Source organism: Rhinopithecus bieti, unplaced genomic scaffold, assembly GCF_001698545.2.
Source record: "Rhinopithecus bieti isolate Rb0 unplaced genomic scaffold, ASM169854v2 scaffold_12049, whole genome shotgun sequence".
Lineage (NCBI taxonomy): Eukaryota > Metazoa > Chordata > Mammalia > Primates > Cercopithecidae > Rhinopithecus > Rhinopithecus bieti.
The window spans coordinates 3,155,597-3,178,366 of NW_016807278.1; the positions used below are offsets into that span (position 1 = coordinate 3,155,597).

The following is a 22,770-nucleotide window of genomic DNA, read 5'->3' on the forward strand; positions in this document are numbered from 1 at the left end:
GCCAGACTGACCTTGTCATTACCACCATTTGTTGAGTGCTTCTCAACTCTGTTCACATGATGGCTTCTAGAGAAAAGGATACCAGCACTGAAGTAAGTGGAAGCACTGGCCTGGAGATCCTGTGTGGCCTTCTGAGGGCTGTGGCGGGGGGGTGGGGGCGGGGAAATCAATATTTTTGGCATACCCATATGAGATCAGGTAGCTGGGTCTCACCTGTTGGCAAGCTTTGTTTTCTTTTATATATTGGTGTATTTGGGGAGGATCCTAGTGCAAGCTGAGTAATTACAAGGTCCGTTTAACAGGGTTCTCTTGTACTTTTCATTTATAGTTTTATTGAGGTGTAATTGACATATAATAAAATATGCATATTGAAAGTGTATAGTTTGATAAGTTTTGACATGTGAGTATACCAAAGAAGCCACAAGCAAGATAATAAACATTCATCACCTCCAAAGGTTCTCTTGTGTCCCTTTGTAGTCCACCCCTTTTTCCACTCTGTCCCCCATATACCGCTGATCTGCTGTCATTATAGATCAGTTTGCATTTTCCAGAATTTTATATAAATGGATCTTACATAGTCATACTGTTTTTTCTGGCATCTTTTACTCAGCAAAGCTATTTTAAGATTATCCATGTTATTGCCTTTGCCAATAATTCATTCCTTTTTATTGCCAAGTAGTATTCAATTGTGTAGACATCACATTTTTAAAAATCCATTCACTGTTGATGGACATTTTGGGATATTACAAATAAAGCTGCTGTGGATATTCATAAGCAAGTCTTTGTGTGGACATATGCTTTTATTTTTCTTGGATAAGTAGGAGTGATAGTTGAATCCTATGTTAGGTGTATGTTTACCTTTTTAAGAAGCTGTTTCCCAGAGTGGTTGTACCATTTTACAGTCCCCACCAGTAGTGTATGAAAGCTGTCCTCTTCAAATTGATTGGAGAAGCTTTGCTTCCATCTCTTCTTCTTGGGTAATAGAAGGTGCCTTTTGGCTGGGAGTGGTGGTTCACGCCTGTAATCCCAGCACTTTGGGAGGCCGAGGCGGGTGGATCACCTGAGGTCAGGAGTTCGAAACAAGCCTAGCCAACATGACAAACCCCTGTCTGTACTAAAAATACAAAAATTAGCCAGACGCGGTGGTGGGCGCCTGTAATCCCAGCTACTTGGGAGGCTGAGGCAGGAGAATCACTTGAACCTGGGAGGCGGAGGTTGCAGTGAGCCGAGATCGCACCGTTGCACTCTAGCCTGGGCGACACAGTGAGACTCCGTCTCAAAAAAAAAAAAAAAAAAAAAGAGGTGCCTTTCTCTTTTTGGAGCACAAATGACAGAGGTGAGTATAGGGATTAGGGCGCAGAGATGAGGCACGTAGAGATGAATGGATGGGTAGTTGGATATAATAAATAGGTAAAGTTGTCTTGGTATCCCTTTTTTCCTCTGTCTTTCTATGCTTTCCATTAGTTGTACACACCAAAGAAACAGGCACTGGCCCAGATTATGTCACCTAAATTGGATTATTAGTAAATCTCTCTTTGTGACTGATTGATATTTTTACCCCTGCAGATGCCCAGACAGCATGTCACAACCCTCCAGAACTGACGTTGGCAGGAAGTAGAGACTTCTTTGTCACCTGTGTCCCCCGTCCTCGCCATGTCTTCGACTCAGGGCAATGGGGAACACTGGAAGTCCCTGGAGTCGGTGGGCATCAGCCGCAAAGAGCTGGCGATGGCCGAAGCCCTGCAGATGGAGTATGATGCCCTGTCCCGGCTCCGGCACGACAAGGAGGAGAATAGAGCCAAACAGAACGCAGACCCCTCTCTCATCAGCTGGGATGAGCCTGGGGTAGACTTCTACAGCAAGCCGGCAGGAAGGCGGACCGACCTCAAGCTGTTACGCGGTCTCTCTGGCTCTGATCCTACCCTCAACTACAACTCACTCTCCCCACAGGAAGGGCCGCCCAACCACTCTACCTCCCAAGGGCCCCTGCCTGGCCCAGATCCCTGGCCCAAGGGCTCCCTGTCTGGGGACTACCTTTACATTTTTGATGGTTCAGATGGGGGAGTTTCTTCATCCCCAGGACCAGGGGACATAGAGGGCTCTTGCAAGAAACTATCCCCACCTCCTCTGCCTCCCCGAGCTTCTATCTGGGATACCCCTCCCCTGCCTCCCAGAAAGGGGTCCCCCTCATCCTCCAAGATCTCCCAGCCCAATGACATCAACACTTTCTCATTGGTCGAACAATTGCCGGGCAAACTGCTAGAGCATCGGATCCTAGAAGAGGAAGAAGTGCCGGGAGGTGGGGGTCAGGGGCGCCTACTGGGGTCTGTGGACTATGATGGTATCAATGATGCAATTACTAGGCTCAACTTGAAATCGACCTATGATGCGGAGATGCTGCGGGATGCCACCAGGGGCTGGAAGGAGGGCCGAGGGCCCCTGGACTTCAGCAAAGACACCTCTGGAAAACCTGTGGCCAGGAGCAAGACTATGCCCCCTCAGGTGCCCCCCCGCACCTATGCCTCCCGCTATGGTAACCGAAAGAATGCGACGCCTGGCAAGAACCGTCGGATTTCTGCAGCCCCGGTGAGCACCTTCTTGTGTTTCTTCTGCCTTCCTTTCTCCATGTCCTTCAGAAACAGGGACTAGTCTCTCTGCTGTTCTACATCCAACTCTGCCAAGTCCTTACCCCTTTAGGCCTCTCCTACCCTCTTTTTCTGCCACTGGGACCCTGGCTCTTGTAGGGGAGGTCCAAGGGAGGCTTGATTTGGGGTGGATACCAGTAGAGGGAGGGCTCCTTCTCAGGGCCAGGTTTCATGTATCTTGGCCAAAATGGTCCTTCTGGGGCAGGCATTTGGAAATCCTGGTTCCTAGCGTGTGCCTGCTTCCTGATGTAAGGACTGAATTGGGAGTTAGGGGATTCATTATTGACTGGCTGAATGGCTCTCTGGACCAGAGCAAGTTGCTTCCGCTTGCTCTGAGGCCCTGCTCTGCCAAAAACGCTGTGTGGCGATGAAGATCATTCACAATAGTAACCACTTGTTTAGTGCCCACTGAATGCCAGACCCTGGTCCAGATCTCCACAACAACCCTTCCTCATAGTCCAAAGCCACACAGCAAGCAATAGCAGGGCCAGCATTCAGCCTGGCCTCTCTCATTCCTAAGCCCTCTCTCTCCTCTCTTCCCTTTCTCTCTCTCTTTCTCTCTCTCCCCCTGCTCTGTTCTTTATTGTGATAAAATATACGTAACGTAAAATTCGCCACCGTAACCGTGTGTAAGTGTGTAGTCAGTGGCACTGATGACATTCACATTGTTGTGCAACCCTTGCGTTATTCATCTCTACCCATTCTGTTTTCACAATGAAAATACTTAGAAAAAATATACGGTATGACAAATAATTTTATTTTTATCAGTACATAGTGTAAAATAGCGAACTATCTAGGTCAAAGCCCCTAGGCAGGTACCAGGGCAGCTCTGATCTTTTTTCTGGTTTAGGGGAGCTTCAGCAGCATCTCCTGGGTGGGACCAGAAAGCCTCTTTGTGTTTCATCCTTGGTCGCTGGAAACCCTGGCTGCAAGGAGTCAAGAGACAAGTGATACCCCCATGGCTGATGCCTTTCTTTTGAGATGGAGTCTCGCTCTGTCACCCAGGCTGGAGTGCAGTGGCATGATCTCGGCTCACTGTAGCCTCCGCCTCCCGGGTTCAAAAGATTCTCCTGCCTCAGCCTCCCAAGTAGCTGGGATTAGAGGCACCTGCCACCACGCCTACCTAATTTTTGTATTTTTAGTAGAGACGGGGTTTCACCACATTGGCCAGGCTGGTCTCGAACTCCTGACCTCAGGTGATCTGTCCACTTTGGCCTCCCAAAGTGCTGGGATTACAGGCGTGAGCCGATGCCCCTGGCTGCTGATGCCTTCTGTGACAGCTTAGCATTCCACTTCATTCCGTCCTGGTTTCCTCCTTAGCCATTGTTTAAGGGGCACTGGGGTTTTCCCACCTTGTGTCTAGCCTTTGGGAACCTTCCCAACTCTGAAGAGCTACACAGTTCTTCCTTCCTCTGCTTCTGCTAAGAGAGGCCCCCAAAAGCAGAATCAGCTCCTGGGATAAGCCACATCCCATCCCTAGAGCTCAGGGATTTTTAAAGGCCCTGCTCTGAGAGGTGGGGCTATTCCCGCTATTTATAGGGACTGGGAGATTCCTGTTCCCAGCTCTGAGTTCCTCACACCGGGCTGGGCCTGCTCACTGAATCAGGGCACCCTGGTAGGTGGTCACCTCTGTCAGTCCTTCTCTCTCCTGCCTCCCCCACTCCCTCACCCTTCTCCATCCCCTGCATGTCATCAGAGTTCTGAGATAGAGCTCAGCTCAGAATCTCCTTGAAGAAGCAGGCACAAAGCAAAAAGCTCTTGCCAGTTCTGAGTGGGGAAATGCGGCCTTGGTCCTCCCCGGCTCAGCTTGTTGCAGGGGCTCAGCCTGCTGGGAGGGGGGACCCCTTGGGCCCTCGGCCTATACCACCGCCCCGCTTTCGTCGGGCTTCCAGCCGGAGGGAGCCTCCTTATCCCAGGCCAGTGGAGCCAGCTTTGGAAATGGCTGGCTCCGAATGCCAGCCTGATACCCCCGCTGCCAGCCTCTGCCCGGCAGACTCCCCCAGCCAGCATCGGGCGATGCCACCAGGGCCTGCCAGCCGGGCAAACGTAAGTGGCTTTTGTTTTCTTATGGTGCCAGTGAGTGGTACAGAAAGGGCATGACAGTGGCCTTCAGTGGCCACTCTGTTCTCTCCCTCTCTCCCTGTCTTGCCTTCTCTTCCCTCCCCCCACTGTCTCTCTCTCTTTTTTTCTTCCTCTCTCTCTCCTTCTCTCTCTTGTGGGTTAATTGCTGACAGTGGTACTATTGTTTTGACTGGGACACAGGCACGAACTTGGCAGAGCCAGGGCCTCACATGCCAACTGTCCCCACTGCTGCCCTCCCCTCTGTGCTCCCCCGCCCCCTGCCGCCCATGCACGCTCAGGGGAGCAAGGCTTAACAAGAGAGGGTCAACCAGAGGAAACAGTCTGGATATTCAAATGAGGAGCTCAGTTGCTGTCATCTGCCCCAAGATGCAGGGAAGACTTGAGAGTAGCCAGTGGGTTGGATGAGAGATGTGAGGCGTTGCGATGTGCACAGGCCGGAGCTAGATTCCCCCCAGAAACAGCTGTTGGAACCACATGCCGGCCGAATCTCCATCTGAGCTGAAGCCTCGTTCCCCAGTATGGCCTCCCAGGCTGCCCTGAGCAGACCTCTCAGGCAGAAACCCGTCATGCACCAGCTCTCCCTCCCCCTCACTTCCTTCTCCCTAGGGCTGGGCTACAGGCCTTGCTAGGGGCTTCTTGAGGAAGCCTCCTGGGTGACTGAAAGCAGCTCTGGGATGGGAGACCGTTTAGGACCTTGTCTGAGAATCCCACCACCACACACATACTTTGAGAGAGGAAGTGGGGCCAAGGCAGGATCCCTGACATTCCAGTTGTTCAGAGCCGGCTGACTTGGAAGCCAGAGGAGCCAAGCTTCTACCAGGTCCTCCCCTGCCCAGACCACTGCTTTGACGCTTTCTTCCTCAAATGGCATTTGCCCAGAAGGCACATGTGTCTGAGTCATCTCCTCTATCTAAGGGTTCTGGGTCTCTCTCTGCTTTGGGTCCCTGGGACTCGTGGATATTGAGGTTTTTGACCAGGGCCAAGCTTCCCTGGGTACCATTTGGGCAGCCTACCTGCTCTAGCCTCAGTGGAGGGGCTGGGAAAAACAGCTGACTGCTCTGCTCCCCATCACGTCTCTGGGAGAATCCCCCAGAAAGCCCTTGTTGCAGGAGCGGCCCAACAGCACTGGATTGCCTTACCGGCTGCCTCACGCTCATCAGACTGTCCCCTCCTAAAGCAGCTTTGGCCACACTCTCGTCCGTGTCACCCAGGCTTCAGTAGTCAGCCAGAGCTTCACCTCCTTCTTCAACTTGGCTCCTGGTCTCCTAGGACAGCTGATACATGTATTCCCGGATGTCCCATATGTTCTTGTACCCCTTTCATTGAATGTTGAGTGACTAGAAAATCTTTTCATCTAGAGTTTGAGTTTAGGTCTGGGAGTACCTCATAGGGAGGGGACACCATGAGAGAAAAGGCACTGAGTCGTCTCCTCTTCTCTTAAAGGTGGGCTCCCGGCCCCACACCGTTGCCAATGGCCATGAGTTGTTTGAGGTCTCAGAAGAGAGAGATGAAGAGGTTGCTGCATTTTGCCACATGCTGGATATGTAAGAGCTAAAGAATGGGGCAGGGGATTTGGGAGGGCTATGGGGGATGGGGAGGAGGGCCATCCATTTCAGAATTTCCTTTAGGAGGGAAGAAGCACCATAATTAAATAAATCTCAATTCATAGCTATGAAATGCTTCCTACAACAAGTGTCTGCAGGGTTTTTAAAATCTTAGATGTTTCACATTTTTAACAAAATTCATGAAACCTCCATTGACTGGTCAAAGTATCCTGATCACTCTAGGGTCTGACCCTCAGTTGCCCTTAGGAGCAAATGTACCCCAGCTGGCGATAAGAGTGTTATCTGGAACTAAAAGAGAAAGGAAATGGATTCATTAAAAAATTTTCCATTAAACTTAGCATGGAAAGCTTTGTCATTTTAGAACTATTTGTACTGTTCAACGGTGGGAAACATTTTGCAGTTAGAAGTGTCAAGATGGGGGTTTCTCAGAGCTGCTACCCCACTGCCCCCATCCTGGCCTGCAAATTTGGAGGGCTGGGCTGACTGGGGACAGAGGGGCTCTTGAGCCTCCGAGCGTGAGGGTTCCAGCAGACCTCTTCTCGACTACTCTCTTCTAAAGGCACAGTGAGGGTATTTTTTCTTCCTGTACAGCCTTCGATCTGGCTCTGACATCCAAGACTACTCCCTTACCGGCTATGTCTGGAGTGCTGTCACCCCTAGCCCAGAGCACCTAGGGGATGAAGTCAACCTGAAGGTGACTGTGTTGTGTGACAGGCTTCAAGAGGCACTCACTTTCACCTGCAACTGTAAGTTAGTGATGGGGGAGAGGGTGTGAGCATCCCTTGAAGTGGGGTGGGGATGACTGTGTTTTGGACTCCGTTCCCACCTCATCTTGTGGCCGAGATGAAGGGCAGTGAGGATGCTCCTTTGGGGGCGGGGGGGCTGGCTTTGGGCCCAGCTTTCTAGTGCAGTCACTTTCCCCAACTCTGAACTACTTGCCTGCTTTGTCTGGTTGGTGATGGTGCTGGAGAATACTTAGCTGGGAAGGGGGATCAGGGTGAGAAAACTGAGACCCATCTGCCCTGACATCCCTCATCATTGTTTCCCCTGCCTTACCCTTCACAGGTTCCTCCACTGTAGACTTGCTTATCCACCAGACCCTGTGCTACACCCATGATGACCTGAGGAATGTGGACGTGGGTGACTTTGTGCTAAAGCCCTGTGGGCTGGAGGAGTTCCTGCAGAAGTGAGTGAATGGGTGGGAAGTAGCCCCTGCCTTCCTGGTAATAAGATTGTGAGGGGGCTTCCTGGGATTGGTGCTGGGACCGGCCTGGCAGCTCCGCCCCAATCCCACAGTCAAGGCTCCTGCTTTCTGGGCATACTCTCGGCCACGTCGCACTTTCCCCAGGAGCTCTGTCTTCCAGCGGGGTTGGCTGACTTCCTGAGCCAAGTCTGCTGTGGAAAGAGCTTGGAGCTGGGATTAGGCAAAGACTAGGTCATATCTGCTTGCAGATTCTGCTTATGGAAGGATGTGTGTATTTGTGTGGAGGAGTGGGCTTGGGGAGACTATATGGGTAGGGCTGTATCTCCTGCTCTAGATTATGTGTGGTGTTTTTACGGCTGGGGCAAAAGGAGGACTGGGCAGAAGTGCCCTCGTGGAGCCCAGGGGAGAAATTACAATTACTGTCTCTCCCCATTCTCCTGCCAACAAGCCTTTTCCCCAGCTGGCCCATGCAGCTAGTTATTCTCCTCCCAAAGGCATGCCTCCAACTCCTCTCTATCCTGTGCCCTCTGTGGAAAGCAGCCTCCCTGGAAAGTCTGATGTGGACCAGCTGAGGCAACCCCCTTTCCACTACCCTGGGCTTTGGAGGGCTGCAGTGGAAGGGAGGCAGGGGCAAGGTTGCCACTTCTCAGATGGTGCAGCTGTGTGACAGCAGACAGATAAGATCTGCTTTCCTCTCTTAGGCTTCAGGGCCGCTCCTCCCCCAATCTCTGTCCACTTGGAGGAAGCACGTCTTGGGAATGGAGAAAGGAGAGACCTGTGTCTCACTTCTTAGGAGTGCCGTATAAGTGCCACTGCTTGCTTTTTCTCTCTCTTATATCCAGGTCTAGATGCAAGGATGGTTGATCTATGGCTAGAGCATAAGATTTGGCAGTCAGGATGGAAGATTCATTTCTGGGCTTCTTTCTTTTTTTGAGACAGGGTCTCGCTCTGTTGCCCAGGCTGGAGTGCAGTGGCGCCATCTCACTCAGCTCACTGCAGCCTCCACCTCCCAGCCTCCTGAGTAGCTGAGATTACAGGCATAAGTGCCACCAAGCCCAGCTAATTTTTGTATTTTTTAATAGAGATGGGGTTTCACCGTGTTGGCTAGGCTGGTCTCGAACTCCTGACCTCAGGTGATCTGCCTGACTTGGCCTCCTAAAGTGCTGGGATTACAGGCATGAGCCACTGTGCCCAGCTATCTGGGCTTATTTCTTTAAATTTAGGGATATCGTGGGGTCCTTTCTGGCCTCTGCCTCCTCATCTGGAAGCCAAGGGAAAGGAAAGAGGCAGGGTCCTGTATGGTACAACTCCAGGGTACCCTTCAAGTGTGCCCCAACTTTAAACTCATTCAATGTACACACTTTCCCCAGAGGAACAGGAGGGGTCCTAGACTCAGGGTGGCCTGGCAGAGAGAGTGTCAGGTGGCCTGCCACTGTTAGAAGGGAACAAGGGTACATAGTGGGTAAGTTGGAGCTCCTGCTGACACCATTACACAGGTTTGAATTCTGACTTGCCACTTACTAGTTGTGAAGCCTGATGCTCAGGGCCCTCTGTAAGCTGCCGTGAGGGTGCAATGTGAGAATGACCTGTGAGCAAACAGTGAATACCATCAGGGAAGGAGCAGCCTACAGAGAGAAGTCCTAGGGCTCTGGGCTGCACAGATCCTGCCATTTCCCTTGCAGCACCCCAAATCCTGGAGCCCCTGGGTCCGGAGGTAGTGGGAGCTGTCAAGTTCTACCTTCTTGCCAAGACCCAGGTGAAATATTCTTAGTGAGGTGGGACAGGGTCAGTGGTCCTCAGATCACACCCCTCATACTCTGACTTGAATGCATAGAGAGGAAGGCCTTCCACAGAGAAGATCAAGCAAGTCCCCAGGAGACCTGTGTCCATGACTCCTGGCCCAGGAGCCCAGCTCCCACCCAACAGAAAAGCACAGTGTTGTTTCCTGGCCCAGCCCCCAGGCCCTCAGCACATGATGACTGCCCGGGGTGGGAGTGGAAAGGACCCTCTGGGGGTTCCAGAAATCTGCTAGTTCCCAAGGAAGCCCTCAAGATTTTCTACCCTGCCTGGCAGGAGGGGCTGATACTGAGGGGGTGAGTGGGTTCAGGATGCAGGCTGCTCTCAGATAAGAACCTTGAGGCAGTCCCGTGGGAGGGTTGGGTTTCCTGCCACCTCCCCCAGCCCCACCACACTCTTCCTTCCTCCCAGGCTCTCCCACCAGGCCCAGCCCCACAGCCCAGCCTCACCATCTCCAGGTTTTGGCTGCACTTCAGTTTTAGATCTGATAGGGCCTAGATCAGAGGCTTGGTCCTGTCGGGATGTGGAGAACCCCTCACTCAAGTCTTCGCTGGACCTAAACGACCCTAGGCCCTGCACCTCCACCAGCTTCTGCACGTAACGCCCCCCTTGTGCTCCTGTCCTCTCCTCTCCATTTCTGGCCTAGATTCCCAGCTCTGCTGAGGAAGGAAGTCCTTTTCCGGCTTCTGTTACCCAGCTGCTGAGGCCAGGCCCAGGCCTGCAGTGCTGGCCTGGAGGTAGTTCTTCCTCTGCCCCTCCTCTTGGGTTTCCTTACTGATGAAGGTGTGATTTGGGAGAGAGGAAGAGGTTGGATCACTGAGGGGCTCCTAGGCCTTCTCTCTGAAATGGGGAGTCTGAAACATGGGCGCTTGAGCAGGTGGGACTGGCATGCATTTGGGATTTTTCAAGAAGTCATAGAAATTTGTAAGGTTATTCACAAGCAGGCAGGGCCAACAGAGGGAAGATAGAAAAAGAACTTGGGTGGGGACACTGATCTGGAGGCTTGGTGGGTTTTCCCCAAGTTATTTTGGCCTCAGCACCCTAGTTGGTAGCATTGGAAGAGGGGTGACTCGCTGAGCTCCCACACTGGAGCCTGAGCACAGGCAGACTCCAGCATGTCTCTTCCTGGTTGTTCCCTGCACGGAGGCCCAGAGGATAGGGCTTCAACAGCTGCTCCCTGTGATGTCCCTCTGTTTCCCCACTCTCTCCAACAGTTCCCAGCCCTGGAGTGAACCAGTGATTACCACATGGGTAGTAAATACCTAAGAGAGTCAATATTTGTACCGACCAAGGATTAAGTATATGAGGTGGCTTTTATTTAGACAGACCTCTGTTCCTTCTCCTAAGCTCTACCCCATGACATTTTCTAGGAGCCAAAGTACGGTACAACACAGGTACTACCCCCTTACCTAAACCTTCTTTCTGTATCTCTCTCCCCAAGGCTAAGGTATGCATCTCCCTTCCCAGTGAGTCCCCAGGATGCTAATGGTCTTGTCCCTCTACCCTACCAGCAAGCATGCCTTGGGCAGTCATGAGTACATCCAATACTGCCGCAAGTTTGACATTGACATTCGGCTACAGCTGATGGAGCAGAAGATTGTGCGCAGTGAGCTGGCTCGGACGGTTCGTGTGAGGGTGGTGGAGGGTTGCCCAGGGCTGGGGACGTGGAATGGGAATACAATATGGAACACATCAGGTGGGAGGGGGGTAGGAGTGCTGGGCTGAGATAATGGCACTGTGCCTTTCTGAATAGGTCACTTCTTACACAGGTGAATGATGACCAGAGCCCCTCCACCTTGAACTACCTCGTCCATCTCCAAGAGAGGCCCGTAAAGCAGACCATCAGCAGGTGAGTGTGGGCGCCATCTTGGATGTGCTCCAAACAGGAACTGTGCAGGGATCTCATCAGATGTGCCTGCTTGCCTTTCTGCCAGGGCTAAGGGATTCTTGCAGGTGTTGGGTTGGAGCCCATACGTCTTATCAGGGAAGATCCCAACTCTAGGCATATTTCATCTCTTCCCTCTGGAACTTTGCCATCATTCTCTCCAGGCTAGAAGTGGCGGAATAGAAAGACTCTCTCTCCTTCAGTCTTCACAAGACATATAGAAAGAGTAGGAACTCCTTTAAATCAGAGTGCGAGCTGAGGAGAGGGAGGGAGAAAATGGGTTTCCCAGGGCACTGGGTCTTTCATGACCTCTCCTATGGTTTTTCCCTGCCCCCAACTCCCAGGCAGGCCCTGAGTCTTCTGTTCGACACTTACCACAATGAGGTGGATGCCTTCCTGCTGGCTGATGTGAGTACGAATCCAGGGGCTGGCCTTGCTGCCTGAAAGCTCCTCCTCTCCCCTTCCCCAGTCCTCCTGGGATCACCCAGCACTATGAGGGATCTGGGTGGAGCCTGAAAATCTGTTGGCAGAGCACTTCTTTTTAACCCCTCGCTCATGGGCAAACTAAGACTCCTAGATGTTGGGCAACGGCAAGCGCATAGCCAGGGATTCTGCTCCTCTATAGAAGAAGCAGGTCGGAAACTGCACACTGGTCCCATTCTCTGGAGTAGGATGTCTCCAGAGCTAAGGAACCGAGAGCTGTCACCCTCCAGCTGCTGCACTTGATGTGCATTGGAGCATGCATCCTATGAGCAATGTCAGAAATCTCTGGTTTGAGAGGTTCTGTTTTGCTGTTATCACAGGTAGGAAACCATCAGGAGGTAGAAGGTTTCACATGTAGGGAGGGCCAGAGCCCTACCCGCTTGGACTCACGCAGAGTCTCAAGTCTCAAAACCATGAGAATCAACATTTGTCTTAAATGTCACAATGCCAAAGAAAATCTGACAGTGATCTTCAAAAACAATCCCTTGCTGAGTGTGATGGCCCACGCCTGTAAACCTAACCCTTTGTGAAACTGAGGTGGGAGAATTGCTTGAACCTCAAAGTTCAAGGCCAGCCTGGGCAACACAGCAAGACCCCATCTCTACAAAAAATACAAAAGTTAGCCAGGCATGGTGGCACACACCTGTAGCCCCAGCTGCTCTGGAGGCTGAGGTGGGAGGATCGCTCGAGCCCAGGAGTTTGGGGCTGTAGTGAGCTCTAATCACACCATTGCACTCCAGCCTGGGTGACAGAGTGAGACCCTATCTCAAAAAAAAAAAACAAAAAACCAATCCCTGTCGTAGTGATCCAGTTAATAGTCGTAAACGCGTCCTTTTTGAGGGGTTCAGCATTATGTCTAGTCACTGCCAGAATCCCTTCTCTAGGAGTCTGTGCTTGAACATTTCCAGTGATGCTGGGGAAGCTCTGAACACCTGTGCTGTGCTGGTCTGGCCCTTTGCTAGTGGCTATGATGGGTAGAGAAGTGTAAGAATTTTCGTAGCCTTGGCCAGGTGCAATGGCTCACGCCTGTAATCCCAGCACTTTGGGAGGCTGAGGTGGGCGGATCACCTGAGGTCAGCAGTTCGAGACTAGCCTGGCCAACATGGTGAAGCCCTGTCTCTACTAAAAATACAAAAATTAGCTGGGCGATGGCGGGCACCTGTAATCCCAGCTACCTGGGAGGCTGAAGCAAGAAAATCACTTGAACCAGGGAGGCAGAGGTTGCAGTGAGCCAAGATCATTCCATTGCACTCTAGCCTGGGTGACAGAGCAAGACTCCGTCTCAAAAAAAAAAAAAAAAAATGTCGTAGCCTTTGGGGAGCTTGTGTTCTTGTTAGAAAAATTGAATAGTAACACAAAGCTATTAGTAGACAGAACAGGATGGTAATAAATTACTTAAGGGCTCCTGGAGGATGCTAGAGGAAGGGGATTGGCCAGGGAGGGTTTTATGAAGGAGGTAGAATTTTAGCTGCTCTGTGATTTAAATTTATATAGGTAATCAGAGCTGGACAGGTGAGGGAATTCCAAATGAGAAAATTCCAGAAGCTAAAGTGCAGAGGGGAAGGTATGGCTGTGGCAAATCAGTAGAAGTGAGATGAGATCTGTCTGGAAATTCTACAGGTCTCTGGGAGAGACCCTGTATATATGTGTATAGTATAAGTAGACTACAGAGAGAGGCTAGAAATAGGAGGAGCTTCAAGGGGAACGGCTGAAAGAATTGGGGCATGTGGGCATGGCCCATTGAATTCAGTGGGAGAGATTATTTGCTGATGCTGAATATTTGAAAACAAAATGTATTGCACATTTACCCCTCAGGATCATGAATCTCTCTACTCTTCCCAACCCTTTCCTTTAAAGACTGGGGTGGGGAGGGGTCAGAGACCAAGAGCACGAGAGCAGAGCCTGCCAGCCTCACTGTGTCACCTCCCACAGGGGGACTTCCCACTGAAGGCTGACAGGGTGGTCCAGTCCGTCAAGGCCATCTGCAACGCCCTGGCCGCCGTGGAAACCCCTGAGATCACCAATGCTCTCAACCAGCTGCCCCCCTGCCCCTCCCGCATGCAGCCTAAAATTCAGAAGGTAAAGGGGCCCAGGGTGCTGGCAGGGGGAAGGAGGAGAGGGATACTGCCAGGTAACTCAGTTGCCTGTTGCTAGGGTGTGTAGGTATTCACTCATTAAAAAGGGGCTTCTCTCCACCTCCACCTTTTATGTTTAAGGAATTCAACCACAAGAGCTCTTCAAAAATGGATGCCAAGTGTGTCCCCTCTTCCTGAGCTTGAGGGAGAGCTACCTGGGACTGCTTGCTGAGAGCCCGGGCCAGTAAAGGCTTTATTCACAGTCACCAAGGCATTGCCTGACAGTCCGCATATCCATCAGGGCGCAAAAACAAACCAAGAGGAAAATCTCTCTAGAGCCAGGGGCTCCGGGACTCCAGCAGGGACTGTGTGCTCTGCAGGCAGGGCCAGCACCATAGACACTGTGATCTGTAGCCGAGTAGCCTGAGGGTTGGGATCTCTCAGAAGGGTGGACACGATGATTGCTATCCTCCGTCAGCTCACTCTGTCCATCACACAGATCTAGTACAAACCATGACTCTATCCTCTCCGGGGATTCTCAGCTCCTCACATTTCAGCCCATTCTGGTCCAGATGAGTGCAGCTGTGAAAAGCCCTTCTTCCAGCTGTGACGAAAAAGGCTATGGCCCTGAAGCTCCCCTCCCTCTTCTTTTTCCCCCGAACAGGATCCCAGCGTCTTGGCTGTGAGGGAAAACCGAGGTAAGGGAACTGCTCTCCATCTTCATCCAGCCGGGCTGCTGAAAACTGCAGTCTCTGCCCAGATTCCTTTTTCTGCCTGGCCCCCTTGATTTATGTGTCGGAGTTCGGCTAGGGTGTGTGTGTGTGTGTGTGTTCCTATATGAGGTGTGGACACAGCTGGAGAGCACATTTCTTTCCACAAAGTGTTTTCTCATTATTTTTCCTCGTCATTCCTCCTGGTGTCCCTGGGAGATGGTGATGAGGGCGTCGAAGTGTGGGAGTGGGGTGGCGGGGCAGCGCTAGCCCTGTGATCCAGATGGGAAGCCTCCCACTTTGGTAGATTGTGATTATTCTCTCATCGGTTCACACTTGCTACCTTTCCAATTTAGAATGGGCCTTGGGAAAGGATGAGAAAGAATTTTCCCTACAATTTTTCTAGGATTCCCCTGTCGTGCCCTTGAAGCTGAACTTTGCCCTAAGACCGACCTATATCCCTGGGATTCCTTTGTTTTGTTTTTGTTTTTTGTTTGGGCATCCCTGGGATTCTTATGGTGATTCCCAGTCTTTTGGATTTCATAGACCAGTAAAATGTCCCCCAAAGTATTTGGGGAACCAAGAGAGAATTGGCAGCCTTTTACTTGGCCAAACTTTTGACTTTTGCTTTTTTGAAGCAACTGACAATAATTATTAACATTGTTTCCTAAAAGAAAGGATATTTTAATGCTAAATAGCAATAAGTAAAAATAAGGATTATGTTTAACATTGTATAACTGTGGTTTTATGAAAAGCTCATGACATGCTTCTGCTTTTTTCTCATTTCACCACAGATGAGTGAACTTTGTCACAGCTATTAGAGACTGACTAGCATTTGGGGACCACTGTCTTAGGCCATCCCATTCTAGCCAGTGCCCTGGCAATAAGGTAGGGCTTGAGGAGGCCTCATGACTTTCCTTTCTGACCCCTTCCCTTCCCAGAGAAGGTCGTGGAAGCCCTGACCGCTGCCATCTTGGACCTGGTGGAGCTGTACTGCAACACATTCAATGCAGACTTCCAGACGGCAGTGCCTGGGAGCCGCAAGCATGACTTGGTCCAGGAGGCCTGCCATTTCTCCAGGGCCCTGGCCTTCACTGTCTATGCCACCCACCGCATCCCCATCATCTGGGCTACCAGGTGAGCCCAGGGCTGAGCAGCCGCTAGGGAGCAAGCTGAGTTTGACCTCCACCAGGGCTTTTTCCTATCTGCATGTAATACCACTGTCCTGAGTCTTAGGATGTGTGGCATTGTGTGACATTGTGGTGCAGTGGGGCTGCAGGGGTGAGCCAAGTGCCTGAGAAAGACCTGGGCTGGGGACATCCCAGAGGAGAGAGGAGGTCCCTTAGGAGATGAAGAAGATCCTGTTATTCCCTCTTGGTGCTGGCTGCCTCTGCATCCCTGCCCCCTCCAGATCCAGGACCAGTGGAAGGAGACGTGGCAACAGATGGAGGATTCCCAGATAGAGTGCACACTCCCTGGCCAGTGGGAGGGGGCAGGGAGGTGGGATTGACCCTTTGTCTGGGGTTCTCTAGGCCTGCAGGGGTGGGTGGAGGAGGATGTTCTTTTGGTAAAATCCTCAGCTCCTCTGTTGGGTCCCCAGCATCCAAGGCCTGAGGGAATAGGCACTGGGCCCTACCCCGCCCCTGCTGGTCCCCTTTCCCCAACCCCCTTCCCCTTCTCTCTTTGTTCCTCACTTAATGTATTCCTCTGGGCGATTGGCAGAGAACAAAGGAGGCAGCCTGGGAAACCGGGGCCTTCTCTGACCTCTTCTGTCAGGCACCTGTCATGAGCCACAGGGACCCCCATGTGTTGGCATTCACGTCGGCATATGTCGTCTTCCTCCCCCACCCTTCTCACTTGCGCATGCACGTGCACACACACACACACACGCACACACAGACACTCGATGGGCTGGAGCTTTCTATAAGGAGGCTGGGTGGCCGGTTCCCATTAAAGAAAGAAAAACCACAAGGCTCAGCATGGAGCCTAAAACTGAGCAGAGGAACTCAGATTAAGTTGCTTTGGCCTGAGCACATTTCCTTACATCCAGTTTGGCTGTCCTATCCAGAGATCCCATGTTATGGCCCTCAGAGACTGGGAATTTTACCAGGGGAAATGGATTTTGGCCTTAGAGGGATGCATAGGCTTGGGTGATTGGTTTTGGGAGCTGGGTGTCCTGACCTGCTCCCTTTCTTTTGTAGCTATGAAGATTTCTACCTCTCCTGTTCCCTTAGCCATGGCGGCAAGGAGCTGTGCAGCCCCCTGCAGACCCGAAGAGCTCACTTCTCCAAGTACCTCTTCCACCTCATCATCTGGGACCAGCAGTAAGCCCTTCCCCTAGGCTCCGGTGCCCAGGTCACTGCAGACCTACTCAGCCTGTGAAATATCCCTGGGGCCAGATAACTACTCCAGGACTAACGATAAAACCAGGCTTCCTTGTTAACCCTAATTGGACAAGTCATTCAACCTCTTGAGTCTCCACTGCCCTGACTTTTTTTTTTTTTTTTGAGACAGAATCTTGCTCTGTCGCCCAGGCTGGACTGCAGTGGCACGATCTCGGCTCACTGCAAGCTCTGCCTCCCAGGTTCACGCCATTCTCCTGCCTCAGCCTCCCAAGTAGCTGGAACTACAGGCGCCCGCCACCACGTCCTGCTAATTTTTTGTATTTTTAGCAGAGATAGGGTTTCACCGTGTTAGCCAGGATGGTCTCGATCTCCTGACTTTGTGATCTGCCTGCCTCGGCCTCCCAAAGTGCTGGGATTACAGGTGTGAGCCACTGTGCCCGGCCTCCACTTCCCTGACTCTGAAATGGGGCCAAGTATAATTACCACCTCTCAAGTTGTCATGAGGATCCAATGAGAAGTATCTATAAAGGCTCTTTGTAAACCATAAAAAACTTATAAATGTTAGTTGTTAATTTTTTTTTTTTTTTTTTTGAGGACGGAGTCGCTCTGTCGCCCCGGCTGGAAGGCAATGACCGATCTCTCAGCTCACTGGCAACCCGCCTCCCGGGTTTATGCGCTATCTCCGTTATAGGCGTCCATTACCATGCCCAGCTAATTTTTGTATTTTTAGTAGAGATGGGGTTTCACCATGTTGACCGGGCTGGCCTCGAACTCTTGACCTCAAGTGATCCACCCACCTCGGCCTCCCAAAGTGCTGGGATTACAGGCTTGAGCCACCGCGCCTGGCCGTTAGTTGTTAATTTTAATAGTACTTTATTTTTTGATCTTGTCTCCCTTAAAGAGTTTAACTAGTTGGAGGGCTTCTCATCCTCTCCCTCTTCCCTCGGTTGCTGTAGACTATGGAGAGGAGACTGTGCTTTTCCCTTTATATAGAGAGAAGGGAGGGTTGTCTAGAGAAAGACTATTGAGCTTGGATTCCCAGGAGTGAGCCTCTATTTCTAGCTCTGTCTTGAGTACTACTTTCTATTCTTTCTGTGCCTCATTTTCTCAAACTGAGAAATGGGGACATTTGTTTCACTCAGAAGCAGTTATAGCATGGAGATAGATAGGTGGGTTATAAATATAAATATGAAACCAAAAGCACACGGTAGTACTAATCACCACGTGTAAACAATAATTTGGTGTCAGGAAGGTAGGCGTCAGCCAAGCAAAGCAGGAAGGAAACGGAGGAGAGGGTGCCTTGCTTGAATGGGGGCACCGTAGGGGTTTTCCTGCCCTGTGGGTCGTCTGTGCTGTGCTCTACCTTCCTTCCAGTCAGTCAGAAAATCCCCTGCTTGCTGCCCCCAGCTTTGCTTCCCCACACGAGTCCTCATTTGCAGAGCAGCATGGCAACCTAAGTATTTGGAGCACAGATTAAAGAGACTGAGGAGGGGTCCTGGGGAGGCCGAGGATGCAAAATAGGTAGATGAAAAATCTGGAGATGCTGGAAGGGGTGGGTCATTTTACAGATGAACAACTGGGAAAATGGACCCTTTCTCATGCCTTTCACACTTAGGTAATTCTTAGAGCAATAAAGGTGTATATGGCCAGGCATCATGGCTCACACCTGTAGTCACTGTACTTTGGGAGGCCAAGGCAGGACGATCGCTTGAGCCCAGGAATTTGAGACCAGCCTGGGCAACACAAAGAAGCCTTATCTCTACTAAAAAATTATTTTAAAGGAGCCGAGTGTGGTGGCATGCATCTGTAGTCCTAGCTACTTAGGAGGCTGAGGTGGGAGAGTCACTTGAGCCTGGGAGGTCGAGGCTGCAGTGAGCCATGATCACACCACTGCACTCGCTCTAGGCTGGGCAACAGAGTGAGACCCTATCTTTAAAAAAAAAAAAAAAAAAAAAAAAAAAAAAAAGGCAGGGGACATGCATAAAAGGTCCTTAAGCAAACAACTGCCAGGACAGGAGAAACTCCTTGCAGGCAGAGGATAGCTGCATTAACTGGCCCTTGAGTTCCACCATTCCTTTGGGATTTTTTGGTCACAATTACTGCTGCTATCAAGAGAAGGGGTGCCAGCCTGGGCAACAAGGGAGATCCAATCTCTACAAAAAATACAAACAATTAGCTGAGTGTGGTGGCATATACCCGTGGTCCCAGCTACTTAGGAGGCTGAGGTGGGAGAATCACTTGAGCCTGGGAGGTCAAGGCTGCAGTGAGCATCCAGCCTGGGCAACAGAGCAAGACTCTGTCTCAAAAAATAAATAAATAAAAATGGATGGGGTGCTGTAGTCTTCTGGCCCGGGAGGACTTTAAAAAATCGGCCTTAAATCCTTTTCTCATACAGTATCAGAGGTATAGAGGCAGCCCAGGCTGCACCATGAGTTTCATTTTGTTCCCTGAGATCCCTACTTTGAATTTTAATGGGCCAGTCCCCTGCCTAGAGCCTTGTGAAGGACATTATCTTGCACTGCCCATCCAGATGCCCCGAATGAGACTTCTTGGCCCTTCATGGTCAAGACCAAGACATCTGGGGAAGGCGTGCCAGCGTTCAGAGGACAGGCTTTGGGCCATTCTCTCCTTTCTACTGTAGTTGTAGCCTCAGGCAGGTCTTTCAACCTAGAATGGTGGTGATAACAGGGCCTACCCTACAGGATTGTTTGAGGAGCAGTTAGGACACTGTAAATAAAGTACTTGGCACAGGCTTCTTAGCTGGGGAGCCCTCTTGGTTTTGGTTTCTCTGTTCCAGGTGACTGACAAACTGGCTGATGCATGGGGATACGTGCGCATGAAAATACTCTCTGTATAACTCAGTGCCAGTGCAGTAACCACATTGTCACATAGCAAAAAGTACACAGTGTGCACACACATCCTGCAAGTGAAGCTATGTTCCCCTTCTCCCTGATGAGAAACTGAGGCACAGAGATGGGAGTTAAGTTGCCCAGGATTGTGAGTGGCAGAACCAGGACTGGAGACAACCAGCACATTCCAGGAATCCTTCCTGGAGGAGGCAGCCTGTGTGATATGATGTGGTTGAATGGGCTGCAGGAAGGAGAGGGGTTTCTAAGGGAGGAAGGTAAGGGCCGCAGCCAACATAATGGTTATTCTGACCAGACCTGGGTGAAGGTCTGTGGGAGAGCTTTTGGAATACCAGATATACCCAAGGATTGAAGGGAGAGAGGGCCTTGGCTGGCTCTGGTTTCACTCATAAAATCTCACTCCCCTTTTCCTTAAGACATGAAGCTGGAAGCTTCTTCCTTGGGCAAAAAGAGAGGGCTCAGGACCAGCTCCCTCTCCCCTTTGCTATGGGGTCAGGTGATTCTCTGCCCCACTGTAGCAGTCCAGGGATCAGCTAACTCTCAAAATAGGCTCAGCAGCCGTGCTTTGTCACCTCCAGCCAAGCCCTGGCCTGGCATGTCTGCTGGCCGCTGGAGGGGCCCTAATTATAGCTGTGGGCCCCCAGGGTAGAGGCAGCTGGGATAGAGCAGGGCTCTGCCAGTCTGTGGTGGGCTGGAGGGAGTGCCTCACTGAGGTGGAGAATCCCCTGGAGGACAGTGGCGAGGCAGGCTGCTTTATCATGAAACTGCTAACCTTGGGGGTGGCTGCCTGGCCTCTGTGCCCTCTGGCATAGAAGTTGCTGGGCCCTGGGCTGGCCAGGAGGGTGTGACAGTATGGACTTTGGCCCAGGGACAGCTTCCCGGAAAGGTAACGTGGGTCCTCCCTGCTTTTCCACAGCTCCCCTCCCCTGTGTACTTCACCCCACCTAGCAGTTTCTTGTCCTGAGCATAGAGGGAGCGGCTAGGTGTGGTTCAGACTGAGGACCTGGAGAGAACTTATGGGCTTGAGCAGTGCTGGGCTTATGTGTCTCCGTTCTTTTGGTCCTGCCATTGGCTTTCTCACCTGGGGGACTTGGAGAAGCCCCTCCTCTTTGTCCCTTTGGCTTTGAATCTGTTTGGGGTGGGGATGAGAAAAACCCATCGTGTGTCCCTGGGGCTAGGTGAAGGGGACTTGTATGAGGACAAGTGACAGGGCTGTGGGGGAGGGTGAACCGAGGGCAGAGAACATGGTGCTTCTTCTTGGTGGCTCTCAGCAGCGAGAAGTGGGGGAGGGATGGGGACTGTCAAATGGAAAAGGAGGACAAAAGGAGTAGCTTTGTGGACCCTCTGAAGAAATTCTAAAACGAGGAAAGGAGCAAGGCTGACAACATGGGACGTGTCATCACCTGAACTGCGAGGTGGCTCTGCTAAGCAAGTTCTGTCTAGGCACCATGGGTAGCCTCGACATCAGGGGATGTTTGCCTCACTCTACTGCAAAGCTCCAAGGACACCATATTGTGCTTCTGGGAACATCCAGTGGGGGTTTTGCCTAGTTTGGGGCCTCTCCTGGTTCTGTAGGAGGAGGGCTTCCTCAGGGAGTATGTCTGAACCTGAGAGGGAGGCTGTATCCTCAGCCTCAGCCTGACTTCCTGGACCGCCTGTTGCTTGAAGCCACAGGAGTGGCCCCTCCTAATTTGATTTCCTGTCCTCCATAGGATCTGCTTCCCAGTGCAGGTGAACCGGCTGCCTCGGGAGACCCTGCTGTGTGCCACTCTCTATGCTCTGCCCATCCCCCCACCGGGGAGCTCCTCAGAGGCCAACAAGCAGCGGCGGGTGCCTGAAGCCCTGGGCTGGGTCACTACCCCACTCTTCAACTTCAGGCAGTATGTGAGCCCCAGGGTACAGCTTCTTGGCCTTGGGAGGGGAGGAGGGGGACAGAGAAAGGGGCCTGGCTGCTGCATTGGCCAGTGTGCCTTGGGAGAGTTGGCCATGTGGGGCTCACTAGTGAAGTCCAGATGATCCCCAAGCACAGAACTGGTGACCAGGACTATTGATGTAACCAAGAGCCACTGAGTGGTTCTGGTGGCACAGGACCATTTTGAGGATACATGGAAAAGCAATGCTTGGGTAATAGATCATCTGGTCTTGTCACTGGAAGAACCTTAGAGGTCATCTAGCCCAGCCTCCCCACCTCACCAAGGCATCCCTGCCACCAAGTCATCCAGACCAGGGTATGGTTAGCTCACAAGTCCTCTTGGAGGGTGTGAGCTTTTATAGGACTCGGGAGAATGGTCTATGGGGAGACTGAGACAGGGGAGTTGGATAGTGGCTTCAAACAGAAAAGGCAGATTTTTGGATTGGGGGAGCAGGAGAAATACTCTCTGCTTAGCCATTTTAGCAGCCCTTCCCACTCTCCTTCCTTCTTAGGGTCCTGACCTGTGGCCGGAAGCTTCTGGGTTTATGGCCAGCAACACAGGAAAATCCCAGTGCCCGTTGGAGTGCACCTAATTTCCACCAGCCAGACAGTGTCATCCTGCAGGTGAGGCTTTAGCCCTTCCTTCCCACTCACCAGCAAGACCATCCCAGTCAACTCTACATTTTTCCCCTTGAGATTTGGGCTGGGACAGCAGGAGAGAGTGTAGAACTTCAAGCATGGGAGGATGATGTGACTGAAGCAACTGAGGGAATATGGTTAGATGTGGAGTGTGAGGTGAGCTCTGGGGTATCCATCCCCCATCTCCTAGAGGTTAAATTGATTTCGTGGAGCCTGAAGATGGGGTCTGAGACCCTCTGCATTCAGGGCTCAGCTTCTGAGTCCCTTGTATTGAATCCTCATACTTCTAAGTCTGATCAAACCTGACCTGTGCCCTCTTGGGGCCTGAGGGGACACCTTTCCCCCTTCCGGTGACTCAGTGCTTTGGCAGGATGGACCTATTCTCCAGGGAGAAGAGGAGGAGCTGGTCATGCCCAAGGTCTAGTTCCTAGTTCCCAGCTTCCTTTTCTTGTGGTTATGAGATACCTTGTGTGAATGTTGACATAGAATGAAAGCTCCCTGAGGCAGGTTTTTTTTTTTTGAGACAGAATCTCTGTCACCCAGGCTGGAATGCAAAGGCAT

General features: G+C 51.5%; 1 protein-coding gene across 3 annotated transcripts in view; it reads left to right on the plus strand.

Moving 5' to 3' along the window:
- The window catches only part of PIK3C2B (phosphatidylinositol-4-phosphate 3-kinase catalytic subunit type 2 beta), a 71,008-nt gene that overhangs the window by 22,549 nt on the left and 25,689 nt on the right, over window positions 1-22,770 (plus strand). For 2 of the 3 annotated variants that reach the window (XM_017881028.1, XM_017881025.1), the window contains exons 2-14: window positions 1,567-2,586; window positions 6,171-6,271; window positions 6,884-7,038; window positions 7,358-7,478; window positions 10,805-10,916; window positions 11,063-11,142; window positions 11,523-11,586; window positions 13,594-13,740; window positions 14,401-14,434; window positions 15,388-15,583; window positions 16,648-16,770; window positions 21,371-21,538; window positions 22,083-22,194. In XM_017881028.1, the coding sequence (XP_017736517.1) occupies window positions 1,654-2,586; window positions 6,171-6,271; window positions 6,884-7,038; window positions 7,358-7,478; window positions 10,805-10,916; window positions 11,063-11,142; window positions 11,523-11,586; window positions 13,594-13,740; window positions 14,401-14,434; window positions 15,388-15,583; window positions 16,648-16,770; window positions 21,371-21,538; window positions 22,083-22,194 (2,346 nt within the window). In that variant the 5' untranslated portion in view covers window positions 1,567-1,653. Of the gene's footprint in view, window positions 1-1,566; window positions 2,587-4,121; window positions 4,692-6,170; window positions 6,272-6,883; window positions 7,039-7,357; window positions 7,479-10,804; window positions 10,917-11,062; window positions 11,143-11,522; window positions 11,587-13,593; window positions 13,741-14,400; window positions 14,435-15,387; window positions 15,584-16,647; window positions 16,771-21,370; window positions 21,539-22,082; window positions 22,195-22,770 lie in introns of those variants that run through there. The other variant, XM_017881026.1, reaches the window with a different exon arrangement.